The sequence below is a fragment of the Limulus polyphemus genome, unplaced genomic scaffold, assembly GCF_000517525.1.
Source record: "Limulus polyphemus unplaced genomic scaffold, Limulus_polyphemus-2.1.2 Scaffold6, whole genome shotgun sequence".
In the NCBI taxonomy this organism is placed as follows: domain Eukaryota; kingdom Metazoa; phylum Arthropoda; class Merostomata; order Xiphosura; family Limulidae; genus Limulus; species Limulus polyphemus.
This window is the reverse complement of record NW_013665616.1, coordinates 1,572,978-1,588,004: the sequence shown is the minus strand read 5'-3', so window position 1 is coordinate 1,588,004 and position 15,027 is coordinate 1,572,978. Positions and strand designations below refer to the sequence as shown.

The following is a 15,027-nucleotide window of genomic DNA, read 5'->3' as shown; positions in this document are numbered from 1 at the left end:
TAACTAACTAACTAGTAGTAACTAGGGTAAGTAAGTCTTAACGGGGGTAAGGGGGGGACAAGTTAATTTAACTTAACCCTATTTCTATTTTGTAAAGCTTGTTGGTTAATTACTCCCAGCCTATTGGATCAATCTCAAACAATCGTGGCAAGTTGAAACTTTAGACAATGTTGAATATTCTGAAGGGATTGAAGGTCAAAGTACAAAAGTTGTTGGATTGTTTCTCGAACAACCATGCTTTTCTCATGGTCAATGAGATGTAGGGTGTTCAAGTGCGGGATCACCTCAGAATCTGTATTTGTTGGTAGATAGAAGGCAAACTGGCACTGCAAATGTTGTTTATGAAGATGCTTCGTTATAGCTTTATAATTTTGAGATAAAGTTTACGTTCCAGTTATTACTTTGAAATATATGATTGTTGTTAGACTTACATTGTTTTAATTAAGTTTAAACATTCCCCGTCAGTTGACGGGTATTTCAGCTTGTACATATATATCCGAATTCAACGAAGTATGTAAGGTGTTGGAAAAATATCGACGCTCTTTTGGGTCGTTTATTGCAAAGTGAAATATTTGTACAATCTTCTTCACACAAATAATCACATTTTGCATAATTAGCTGATTTAGTGTAATAAAAGTCACCAGAGGGCCAATAATAGTTTTGTTCATGAGTGACTACTGTAAGTGTAAAGATTAGCTTGAGTGAAAAGCAATGGATGTGGGAGAAGTTCGTGTAGCGGATGACCGCGATTTTGAGAAGTTAACTACCCTTATTGATGAAAATGATGGTTGGAAAATGGTGTACAGTAAAAGCTCAACTAAAGTCTGGACAAAATCAACACAGCAGACGAGCTTTAAAATGATAAAAGTATGCTGATTCTTTTATGTTGGGAAAAATTAAATTTTGTGTTTACTGGTTAGGCTTAATAAGTTAATCACTTAATGTTAAAACTAGTACTAGTAGAACCATGAAAACTGTGAATCTTTTATTTGAAGTTCAAGTTTTAATAACTTTTAATTTTTAGTTGTATACTTAACGGTTAACCTTACAAAAGCTTTAAGTTTAAGATTTTTTACCAAGGTTTTGTTTGAAATTGAGGGTATAATTTAAATTTTAAAATAAGTATGTGTTAAGACTACTACATTTTTATCACTACATTCGTTATTCAGACCTTGAGGATATTTTTTCCACGAAGATATATTAGTATATCCGCAAAGCTGTCTGCTATGTCTTGCTGATGATGCATTTTGCTCAACATAGAGCTCTTCAGGCCAACTGGAACAGTACTTATATAACTTATAAGCCATTTTTAAGACAAATGTTATTCTGTAACTGTAAATATCTTTCAAGTAATTTTACTGCTCGTAAGACATTTTATAATATAGGCTTATAGAGTTTTAACACTACATTTTTTATTTTCTGTGTTTTCTCAAGAAGTCATTGTATAATATTTCAGCTATACATGTCCACCATATCCATAACAATTGTTGTTATAAATGTCTTATATGAATATTGTTCCATCCACTACTGTTTGTGTCCCAGCTGTTTGAATGAAACATATTTTTGGCAATGAATATTGCAGACATAGTGATACTATTATACACACTCACTCTCTAAAGAACCTTAAGGGATTGAATGTATTGTTAATCTTACATTTGTAATTCAAATAAACATTATATTACAATGAAAAACCTTTATTTCAAATGCTGGGGAATGTTTTAGAAGTGTTGTGACCAGGAAAAAATTGAAAGAAGAATCAACCCCATCTTCACACAACATGTTAAGAGTGTGAATAGTGTCTCATGGTTAAATTGAGTGGATAAACAAAACATTTGGGGGACAACAAGGGGCTTCTTAGTGCATCGTGGCTTTCCTGTTCATTTCAGTAAGTTGGGACTGGATATACTCATAAGCAGATGGATGTTTGACAAAATGAAGCCCTCTCTTGAACTTTCCTAATACTTGTACATCTATCATGCCTGCAAACAATATTTCAAAGGCTACTACACTGTTCTAGGGTAGTGATGAGATGATATACTAGACTCACAATATGGTACGTATTGGAATACATAGACAACAAAGTGTGATCCCCATCTCTGTTTAAGTGACTTAAAATAATTATTACATTTTAAGATCAACACACACAGAGCTACTTCAGCAAAAAGACATTTACTTTAAAGAATATACCACTCAACTAAATTAGTTGGCACTTGTGCACAAATAAGATTAAAAATGCTCATACAACATTGATATATTGGGCAATAAAATTTGATTTAATAAGAAACAGGGCACAGCCACTAAAAAGAACTGAATGTTTTAATAGTGCACAATGTTAACAAGAGATGTTAGCATAATGTGCCATCCAAACCTGTAGTATTTTTTAGGATCTGTGCCCTGTTTTTAGTAAATGAAATTTTATTGTGCAATATGTCAATGTTTTTACTCTTTTAATATGCCATTTACCTGCATTTAAAGCAGATATACGCACCTCTCAAAATAATCATCAAAATGTTAACCTTATCAAATTAACTACAAAGTAGGATAGTTACATGTGCAACCACAGGATTGTGGACTTAAACCTTTTTTTTTAATGATCTGCAGATGAATAACTGCAACAGATCAAATATTAAAATATACTTTTGCATGTTTGTTTGCATATTTTCCACATTTTTAGGAGAAAAAAAGATGGAGAAGTGCAGTCTCCTTAAAGTCTCTCTAAAGTGCATTACAAGAGCTTCAAAAAGAAAGCCCATTATTGAGTAAGAGTTCACTTTCAGATTTTCACTGGATCTGTCAGGATTTCATCAAGGGCAGAGCTGGATATGCTATTTGAGCTCAAGAAATTAGTCATATTGCACATATATTTAATCTTGAATAATTACCAGTTTTTGGTTGATCAAAAATCTTGTCTTATCCCATTAAAATTAGCTTTTAAAAAAGTTTGAACAAAAATACTATTATTCTTGATCTCCTTGTGTAATATCACCTCAAAACTAATTGTACAATGATCCCTTGCACCCATGTGCTCCCTCACTTCTACCCTTTGACCATATCCACATTAAAAGTTGTTAGTAAATCTAAAGTGGCATCTTCATTTGTAGGTTCCTAAACCATTCAATGAAGAAAACCACCTTGAATAGTTTCCAAAAACCTTTCACCCTCACTAAAGTTTCCAGTCAATATACCTTAAGTTAAAATCTCCCATGATTAAGATCTTATTAGCTGCTGCATTTTGACCTTATTACAAAGCTTCTAATTAATTTCATCAATCTGATCAGGTGACCTATAACAGATTCCAATTAAAATCCTTTCATCTCTATCAGCTAACAAAAACACACACACTGATTCAACCTTCTTGTTTTCCTCTAATATTCTTAACTTGAACAAGCTGGAGTTTCTTATGTAAAAAAACTACATCTCCCCATTTTTTAAATACTCTATTACACAACATATATCCTTGAATTACAAATTGAATTTCTGTCTTCTAAATCTATTTAAGTATTGGTGAATCTCATGATATTGAAATTCTCTGTTCTGTTAAGAGCTTTAAAGTTGATAATTTGTTTCTAATACATCTAACATTAGAATAATAGCAAGCATTTCTTTTCTTTGTTCCTGTTCTGCAACCTTACACATGCCAAAAACTAAAGGTATTTGTTTGATCCTAGATCTTACCTCTGTGAAGCACTAGTTGCACTTACAGCTGATTTGATAACTCTTGTAAACATATATTGCCCTGTCTTACTTAAGTGTACTCTTGAAAATCAGAACTGTATCAGATTATAAAGGTCTGAAACAGTATTGTTAAATATCCAATAGATAATTAACTTTAGCAATTCATATTTTCCCATCATGAATGCAAAACATAGTTTCCAAGAGTCAAGTAAAGGAGGTAAATATTTTTGATTTGAATATATGCTTTTATATATATACTTTAGTGTGACATTAAACCAAACTTTAGCTGAATGAATTATAAATAAAAACAAACATAAATATTATACTAAAATTTTCATGCAGGCCAAAAAAAAATACTTGTAGTGATTACACCAAGGAAATAAAAAAGAAGATAGTAATTAACGTTTTGTTACTACAGTTAAAACCTCAGTATTTCTGGTAGGAAATGTTATTCTGTCAAAGGGTGTAATAAGTTTCATATTAATACACGTAGTCAAACAAATCTGAGCATGGATTAGGATAAACTGTATGCCAAATAAAACTAGGTGATTAGTGTCACGTAAAATAATCGATTAATTGAAATTAGTTTTTTTTACCATTACTGTTTTTGTTTATACAAACTCTAAATAATCAAAATGTTGCAGTGATGATCTCATATTTTTGATTAATTCAAGGTGATTCATGAAGATAATCAAAAATATTGTTTTTGAGTGCTTCAATTATCATGAGTATCGTGTCAGAATGATTGATTTGTTGAATGTAATTGATTCATGAATCTGATGATTAATCATTAGCAGATTTCACTAATTGTCCATTTCAAATGACTAATAATCCCAGAAATTTGCATTTTGAACTTGCTAAAGATATCTGAAGTAAAAATAACTATTCAATGTATTGTTTAGAACTGAACACACAATAAACATTACAAATGCTACATTGTAATGCATAAAGCAAAAAAGATGTATAAAAGAAAGGCTTGTGAAGAAGATATTTTGGTGTGGCACTTGATAAGACACAGAATGGGGTAGCACAAAATGTGAGAAATAAGCAAAGCTGTGTAAATGTACATAGGTTAGTGTAATCATTACAAATGTATTGTTTTGAGCTAGTGGATTAATTTTTAATAACAGTTTTGAAAAAAGTCAGTCTATGCAAGTAGTTCATTTGAAGGCATTTAAATAACTTCAGGTTTGAGTATGCTATATTAAACAATTTTGAATATGCAAATCAGCAAGCCATGTAACAGCCACAAACACTTTTCTGTATGACTTAGAATAGCTTTCACTTTGTTGATGTAATACACTTTGTTTAAAATCATGACACAATTACCTTTATCTAGTTTTAGTTTTCATAGTCTGTACATTATCCTTGCTTAAATTACTATTCTTTTATTCTGGGTTTAAGATATTGTAACATCTTAAGGCACAATCAGTGACTTCAGTTTTAATTGTAAAATATTTCTGGAAATTTTTTTCTTTTTTGATGTTTGAAAAATGTTTACAGTAAGTAATCCATCTAGTGAGCTATAATATTTCTAGTTTTTCAATGAACATCAGTATTGATGGTAAAATTGTATTTATCCTTTGGAGTGTTTTTGAAAAATAATTTTATTTCCAGAAATGAATGAAATATTCATTTAACTGACACTTCATGTAGGCATATGGTCAAAACTGTTTTTTAAGATCTTTTTATTTGTGAGTATTTAAATCGGTAGTTTATTGACTTCATATAAAAAGCTGTTTGAAAGTGTCTAAGTACCTTCAGATGAGCATAATGATGTTGAACTTCATGATGTTCATTATAAAAAATAAAAAAAGTAAATATAAGAGATTGGTGAGATTCCTAGTAGGTACAGGTTAACATAAGTTACATACACTTAGTTCTTAGTCATGTTTACAATTTAATATAAACATAACTATATGAAGCTGATCAGTCCATAGTGATGAACATATTGAAGGCAACTATATTTCAGTAATGCTTTAAATGCATCTTTACTTCAGTGTACAAAGAAACATTAATCTTAATGGCAAGTTCTATTTTTTAAAAGTAGAGAATAAAATTATTGTGGATATAAAATTAGTCCTTATTTTTTACACAACTGTATTCTAGTAAGAAATGAGTCATTACTGATTCAACACATGTAATTCTGTATAGTTATGTTTATTTGTAATTGCACATTAGGCCAAAAAAGCATTCTATATCTATGGTAATATTGCAACAAAAAAATTAGGTAGGTGGGCTTTTAAGAACAAATTATTAGATATTATTACATTGCACTTGTCAAAATAGTGATGTTTTATGTATTCTATCAAATCAAGAACTAAGTTACTTCCAGTTTTTTTTAGTTTCATCTGTTTATTTAGCAAATATGCAATATTGTTTTTTTCCTTCTTATGACAAGTTTACTTTCCATAAGGCTTATGAGTTATATGCTGAAGTTCTTGTTTTTTTTTGTACAAATTACACTGTTGTCCAAATGGACTTTCAGTTAGAATACACTAGGGAACTAGTAATTGTAGCTGATTTGTATGCACCATGCCATATCTTCTTTCTGATAATATTTAATAGTTTTTTCATAGAATTACATTTCATTAACCTACACCATGCATTAATTATTCATTTTTACAGACTACCTAAATTCAAATCAAATAATTTTCACATTTTCTAAATTAATAATATAAAGATTACAAAGTGCTAATTTTGTTTCAAAGTGGTATTTAGTCATTGTTGAATTTCAAAACTCTTAAGTTATAGTGAAAAAAAATAACTTTTTTTTTTTCAATTGTTTACACAATTACATACTTTTAATATGTTAATATTATCCACAAAATTTTTCCATCCACACTTTCCATAGACAATAAATTTTGATCAGTTAATACTATCCGAAAATAAAATAACCCCTTTTTTAAACTTTCCGTACATGTTATTTCAGCGTGTTACATTGCCTGCATAACACCATGTGAATTTCAAAAGTTTGATATAGAAATGTCACATCTAAACTTTTCTACAAAGTAGAATGATAATTATAAGAACTTGCAAAGTAAGTATTTGGCTATTTGTTAGAATTTCTTATTTTTTATGTATATTTTTATTTATTATTATAAAATTAACTAAAATATAAAAAGTTGTAACTTATTAGGTTATTCTTGTGATAAATTCAGTTTTTTTTATTGTGTACAACAAACTCCAAATGTTTGCTAAAAGCTGTCAACATTTCATGAAGATATACATATTAAATTTAGAATTATGATAAACAGTACTTCTCCAACATTGCATCAGTCCAAAGTGTTAAAACCAGTTTGTGATGTCATTACTTTAATTGTGAAATGATTGTGGTGATTCTCTCAAATTGTACTTGATAACCTGGCACACACACAGTATATATTTTTTTCTTGAGTACATACAGAATTTCATCATTACATGCATTTGATTCAACCTCCTATAATTATTGCTTCACGTAGAGGGTGGGGCAAAAGCTGCTACACCATACGGTTAGTATAGTTGGTATTATACAGTTGGTACTATACAGTTAGTACAGTTGATAGTATATAGTGTAATCAATAGAGTCGTATGCTTTAATTAACGTAATGCTTAATCAAAGGTAAACAACAGGTGGTATTAAAACACCATTATAGGACTATTAAGATAATGTGCTATGAAACAAAAATTGATTTTAATTTGGTACCCCCTCCCCCCTAAATATGATATCCAATTTTTACAAAAATGGCCATTTAAAATTTACAATATATAACTGTTATTATATTCTATTAAGGCCATTTGAAAAAATATTTTCATTGCACTGAAATGTATAGTTTATTTACATAGAAATATGTGGCTGCTAATCTATAGCAAATAATATACCACCAAATGTATATAATTATAGAATGGCCTTAATAAAAGTTGTTAAGAAAAATTGTTTTTAAGTGTATAAATATTTTTAAATAATAAAACTTAAATCTTTACAGATTAAAGCTGTATTTAAAGACATTCTTCCTTCCCTTCTATATGATGTTGTTATGGATCCATCGTATCGTAAAACATGGGACATATACATGTTGGACAGTTATGATATTGGCTGTCTTAATCCAAACAATGACATTGGTTACTATGCAGGTAAAACTTCAATATCTGATTCATGTATTTGTAAACTCGTGCATATCTTTAACAGAATATTTATGGATTTACTTTCAAGATTTTGTAAATGTAGCAGATTACTTCATCCTTCTGAAAGTAACCAATGGTGTCTAACTTTTTTTATAATTTAAGTTGAAATAAAATTATTATTACATCAGTTACAAAATATGTGAACATGTACTTGAGTACAAAAATGGCCTTATTCTTATAACTTATTGTATGAAAGTAATACTGGTACATACAAATTAGATCTAAATTAGGAAAATACTTGACCTTAAATGTGTTGTGTATGCATTTTTGATAGCCTCAAAGCTAGGATCACTGGTAGAATTCAGATACAGTGGATTATTTTGTAGTTTCTATTTAAATTTTATGAAGATTATAGTGTTCATGGTCTATCTCAATTTTTCTTGTTAGTGAATACTATTATACAAAATTTAAAGTTAAGCATAACTTTTAACATGCATAGTATATGTTTGAGAAATGGAAAAGATGTGAAAGATTGAATATCCCTATATTCTATAATCACCCTATTTCAGCACCACAGGTGTGTTAGGTTGCCTATTTTTACATTTTTTGTAGGTTATGTTCACACCTCCATGCATTAGTAATAAAAATGTTAAAAACAGTGATGGCAATTCATGCATTACAGGTCATTGACATATGTAATAGGAATTTTGAGAGAAAAAAGTTTTCTCAATAAAAAAAAATATACTTTTGCAAATTTGTGAATGCAATAAATTGTAAATGATACATTGGCTACTTACAGTGTGAGCACTACATGTTTAATATTATGTTTTAATTCTCAATGGTGTTTATTTATAGCTGTCGTAGTGGTAAAAATTTCTTACTAGCTTTTTTGGTGAAAATAATATAGGTGGTTCATAAGGTAGTTGAACCCAAACAATCTCTCCTTTGTGGATAAATTTGATTTGCAGCACCAAATTCAGTAGCCATTTGTCAAACAGTGCGCGCGCGCGCCACACACACACACACACACACACACACACACACACACACACACACACACACACACACACACACACACACACATGTTAGTGCATTCATCTAAAACAGGTTAAAATTAAAAACTAATATACTGCTTCCGGGCAGTTGAGTTTAGGGCCACCTTTATTAAACTTTAGGCTTTAATTATCAATGTCTTTCATTGTTAATCTTTACATTTAACTACATCAAATGTATTTACAGTTTACATATTGTAGTAACCTTGAATTTAAAAATTACTGTTTAAATATGGTTTGAGACTCGTGTGGAAAGAAGTTAAAAAGTGCTAATGAACTGATGAATCTGTCAGTAAGTAACAACTTGTCTAATGAATGCTCTAGTAACAGAGCCTGAAGCCTTTCTAAATACATGGTGAAATGTCCCATTATCTTTAAAGTTAAGTATTATGTTTTTTACATGTTAGTTTTCTGATCTTAGAGTAGGATACTTTTAGCTGAATATAAAGGTAATTTTCCTGAGATAAAACCAGTGGTATACAAATTAAAATGAACTTGTGTACATAAAATATGAAATAGATATAGTTATAGATATAATAAAAAAAAAAAAAAAGTTGTTAGTGAATGTATTTGCTTGTGTTTGTTTCTTAACTGAATTAACATTAAGTGGTAATATAAGAATCTCTGAAGATACAAAAACATCAAAACATAACTTGAGGAGTGGGGATATTAGTTAAAAAACTTCTTAAAGGTATACCACTGATAATAAATATTTAAAAACATTCCACTGAAGAAAACAATGATTTTGAAGTTGTTGTTTAATCCAACTAATGTTAGTTGTTGGAATTAAACTGAAATGTTTCTTTTCAGAGATAACAAAATGTTACTTTCATTCCATAATAATCTTAGTAAAGGTTTAAGTCATTCAAACATTGACTTATCTGTGTTCATTGTGATTTGAAAACAAGCTATGTATATCTGTAGTGGAACTTGTTTTCTCTTGGAAATATTTTTACACAAATATGATATTATATATGCCACCATTCCAAATAACCACTTTTTTAATATAGTATTTTGTATTAAGAATGGCAAATTCAATAACTTTGTTCAGTTTCAAGATAAGTTATTTAAACTGACAGTTCAGTGAATTTTTGTAAATTCTGAAATAACCAAATTTGTGAACAACTTAACAGTAAAGGACCTTTCAGTTCATTGTTAGTTTACTTTTAATATGCTTTCCATGTAATTTTATTAACAGTTGATTATCTTAGTGATTGTTAAGGTTACGTTTTAATCTGTGAAGCATGCAAGTTTCCTTTGCTCTTAAAGTTTTATTGAAGGCATTGCATATAATTTACAGAATAAACTGAATTGTTTTCTATCAAAACAAAGTTAAGGTGTCAGTGAGTGTTTTGAGCATACAAGTTACTTAATAAATTTTTGTTTCAAATAATTTATATGTACATACAGAAATTATTATAATACTGTTTTTTATTGTCATCATGACTAAATGATTAAAAAATTTTTAATAGGGAAGAATAAAGCATTCTTAAATTATTTAACTGAATGCTATAGAAAACTTGTTTCAAAGCCTCAAAACACAAATAAAATTGTCCCCAATATATTGAACTAGTATACATGAACTACAATGCAGCAATAAATAATTTCATTTTTCCCCAAAATTGCAAGTAAGTATTAAGAATTTGAAAGATTTGTTTTAAATGTTTTAATATCACAAGTACCTTTTTTGTGCTTATTTTTATTTGAGCTATTTCATACCAATCAAATTTAAGAAGTTTAATTATTCTTGTTTATTGAGCTTACACCCTTGTAAATAACTTTCAAGTAATCATTAAGTATGTAAGGATTTTAAATAATTCTGTCAACATAATGTCTTTCTAATTTTTTTTTTTTATTAGTAGTGTAAAGAATTGTCAAGATCATAACTGGATGAAATTATCATAGTGTAATTGCCTAATTTCCAATATTTCTTTCACTATTATTTATGGGTATTTACTTATATTCAGTTTAACATTGCTGAAAGTTATTTTCATCTTGTTTCTGGAAGTATCTTTTTGTATTTTTGCCAAATCACTTGCTTACATGTATCACAGTAACTTCCTTATTGATTTTAAAGGTACATCTAGACTTCCTACACTTCAGTGCTCATGTGTGACATAGTGTTGTTACCCTTTCATTTTTAAAGATACAACTAACTAGTCAATGACCAAAGATCATGTGATTTGTGATGACATCACAAAGGCTTCAAACATTTAGTACGATAACCATGATATTATAGATCTTGTTGAAGTCTAGTTCTTCCTTGGTCATTATGTTATGCAATTTGCCTACATGTATGTTATGAGTAATACAGGTACAGAATACATAAAATATATTTGAGTTGAGCACATTGATACAAGTAAACCAAGATAGATTTATTGCCTCTATCGGGTACTTGCGATATGAATGACTATGTTCTTAACAAATACTTTGTGTGTGTTAATTCTGTCTTTTTATTTTAAAAACTGTTTTTTTTTGTTAGTAATTTCTATAAACGTTTTTATATCTGAATTCCAGGCATAAGCTTTTAAAAAAAAAGTGTTAACTTGCTTGAGATTAGTTTCATAATTTTTATAAATACTAAGACAGGTCATTTATAACTTTTAAATGCATTTCTAACTATTAAACAACTATTAAAATTATATTATCTGAAGGTATATGTATCTGTATCTCCCCAAAGACTATTTTTTGTTGTTTATATTGTAGAAAGACAATTATTATATATATATATATATATATATGTGTGTGTGTGTGTGTGTGTGTGTGTGTGTGTGTGTGTGTAACCGGTATGTTGAAGGAAAGATACTGCTATTTTGTATACATTGCTCATAAGAACTTTGTCTATGAAAAGTTTTGGTGTTTTTATACTACAGCCTATTTGTATATGTTGAGAATTATGGATAAAATTTGTATTTGTTTGAAATGCTGAATCATCATGAACCATTATAAGTTTTAAAGCAGATATTTCACTTTCTTTTGTAATCATTGAGGAACTATGCAATGAAAATATATTAGGAGTTTTAGCACAATATAACGTGTGTATTTTTTCCAGTTCGTTTTCCAGCTCCTTTGAAGAATAGAGACTTTGTGTTGCAAAGATCCTGGTTAGACACAGGGAAGGAGTATCTATTATTTAATCACTCTGTCTTTCATAAGGTAAGATGAATGTGCAGCTCTTTACTAAACATTTGTTTTCTTCAGAGATTCATTAAAACATGTAGTATGGACATTGTTAGAAAATTTAAAGTAATAATAGAAGGTGAACTTTATGCGAGTAGATTGTTGCATACATTTTGTTTTTTTTTATCAACTAGCTGATAGCATGTAATATGTAGTTTTGCATACATTTAATTTTGTTTGTTGCAAAAGTATTGTGTAACAATTTTTTTTTCGTTTCCATAACAGCTGTTGCCAATAAAGAAAGGCTTTATACGAGGAATCTCGTTTTTGACAGGATTTGTTATAAGACCTGTTAATGGTAAAGGCTGTGAATTAAACTATGTTACCCAGTGTGATCCAAGGGGTAAGTTTCTTGAACTAAAGTAAAACTATTTTATTATACTGTGAAATTCAATAATGTACAGTCACTGGGGACATGTTGACAAATCTGTCTTATTAGTAGGATGGAAATTTTATTTCCTATAAATTCAGTACAAGAGATTAGAGATGCTTTTTTGTATCATTGCATTTTGTTTTTGTCTCTGGTAGAAAAAAAAATTCTACTCTTGCTAGTAAACATTGAAAAAATGCATGCAAAGTTTAAATTTTTATTGATGCCTAAAATTGTACTAAATTTGTAATACTATCTAGAAAATATTGCTTTAATTTTGTGTATTGTTACAACACCAATTTCCTGTAATAGGATTTTTTACTATTACTAATACTTCCCTTTAGAGTAAAAGCTTGTTTATAAAGCAAGACAAATGCCTTGAACTCTATAAATATATGTACCTGTATGTGTGTGAAAATAGTAAATACTTAATTTACCTCATATTTTAATCATCCTAGCAAATGGACTATTGTAACCTTGTTTTTTGCTAGAATTGAATGTTTTCTAGATAAAAATATTTTCCCTCTTAACCAATTGCAGTTTAATTTACCAAATTCAGATATATGTACTTCATTTTAGGTTATTGCTCTGTAGTAATTGTTTTTAACATGAATCCGTAAGTGTTAAATTTCTTTTTCTTTTGGAAAAATATTTTCAAACTGTAAAAGACTCCTTTTGAATAACAGTTTTGTGCATAATATTCAAAAATTTGTTTTTGTAGCCAAGATACAAATCCTTAAAATAGTTTCAACATGTCTGAGTTATTGAATGTTGAAAGGTATTGAAGTATTTAGCTAATATAGTAAGTCTGAAACTAGACAATCCAGCAATTATTTTTGTTTTACATTTAGTTTGAGAACTTTACTGATGGATGTAAGTTAAATCATCATAAAACAAACATGCACATAATTTAATTTGGTGTCAAGATTTTGAAATTGTGAACAATATACAAAAAATGTATGTAACATATATGTAAAAAAATAAAATAAATGGGTCTTGTAATATTCAAAAGAGTAGAATGGATAAGCAGGAGGAAGGTATGTTCACATTCTTTAGTAAAACAATTTAAATAATGAAATATTTACTTTATAAACTTTTGTGCTTTAAACTTTAAAAATCAATTGGGTGTTATAGAAATACATTGATAGACAATTCAGAAATGAGGTAGTATAGAAAAATAATTGTTACTGGTATGGAATTAGGTGTTTTGGGCTTACCTTGTGGTAAAATCATTGGGGTTATTCAAAGCCATCTTCTTCGAAATCCCTTATTAAATGCATCATATAACAAATGCTGATTACATGTATAATTGATTAAATTATATGAAACATGAAAGGTAACTCCTTATATAGACCCTTAGTTTTAAGATGCATCTAACTTAGATGTGTGAATATACACTACTTAAGAGAGTAGTTAGCTTTTCTTTCCCACCACACAATGTCATCCTTTATATGATAAAAGAATGATTGGTGGAAACAGATTATAGTGATTTGGGACTTAATTGCTTAACCTTACCGATAATAAACATGTATGTACAACTATAATAAACAGTGTACATATACAAAGTATCTTAAGTTTTTCATTGCTGCATGTAATAAGCATATAAAAAAGGCTGTTTTTTCCAGTCTACATATTTCAGGTAGTTTCCATTTTTCTAAAGCTGCTTATTTTTAGAATTTATGTTGCTGTCAAAGCAGTTACCTATGGTCATAAATATAGATAATTAAGAACTAAATGGACTGTAAAAGTAAGAAACTAACATAGTATAGTAAGAGTTGTAAGATGAGGAAACTTAAATTATGTTAACCCTGATTAACTTTACTTGCTTTGGAAAAATGTGAAACTATTTATCTTCCCAAGTTCCTGAACTAATTTTGGGCCAGTTTATTGGTATATTAAGCAAGAAGTATTATTCTTTATTGTGGAAACATCATTGATTTTATAAAACTTGCAAACATTTGAAACATGTTTATTATTATTTCAAACTTGTCTAATAGTTTAAGGAAATGTACATTTAATTTAAAAATGAATTATTTGGAAATGTATGAATTTTGATTTACCTGGAAAAACTTTGGACAAGAACTTTGATATTTTTGTTTATTTTTATTTCATTAGCTGTGATATTTTTATTTATTAATTCATATATTTATTTGGATTGTAAAGGTAATATTTTTGTTCCTTGTAGGATCCCTACCTGTTTGGGTAATAAACAAGTTCACGCAGATATGTGCACCAAAGGTGAGTAGAAGTACACATTTAATTATCTGAAGCTAGTCTCAAGTATTGAGTACATAAATGTATCGCAGTTCATATGTTTTAATGTCAAAAGTTTGGGATTGTGTTTTCAGTAATATTCTGTTTAATCAAAAATGTAGTTTACCTAAAGTAATAGGCTAATTTAATTCTTATTAATTGTTTAACAATATGTATGTACATTGTAAACACATCAGATAAGTAAAGCCTATGCTTTTGATGAAGTTGAAAATTGATGATCTCTTGTATTTCTGATATGTAAACTAGATTTTACAGTACATGTTTGTTTATTGTAGTTTTACTTAGAAAGCATTGTATTCAATCATAGTGGAAAATTTTAAAACACCTTTATTTAAGCATTCTCATATATATATATATATTAATTTTTTTTTT

At 28.7% G+C, this 15,027-nt stretch overlaps 1 protein-coding gene across 1 annotated transcript in view; it reads left to right on the top strand.

The window, feature by feature from the left end:
- The first annotated feature begins 692 nt into the window (after nucleotides 1–692).
- The window catches only part of LOC106476241 (START domain-containing protein 10-like), a 16,318-nt gene continuing 1,983 nt past the window's right edge, over nucleotides 693–15,027 (top strand). Inside the window, exons 1-5 of the mRNA XM_013936940.2 lie at nucleotides 693–867; nucleotides 7,641–7,788; nucleotides 11,884–11,987; nucleotides 12,237–12,354; nucleotides 14,567–14,619. Coding sequence (XP_013792394.1) covers nucleotides 712–867; nucleotides 7,641–7,788; nucleotides 11,884–11,987; nucleotides 12,237–12,354; nucleotides 14,567–14,619 — 579 coding nt within the window. The 5' untranslated portion in view covers nucleotides 693–711. The remainder of the gene's footprint in view (nucleotides 868–7,640; nucleotides 7,789–11,883; nucleotides 11,988–12,236; nucleotides 12,355–14,566; nucleotides 14,620–15,027) is intronic.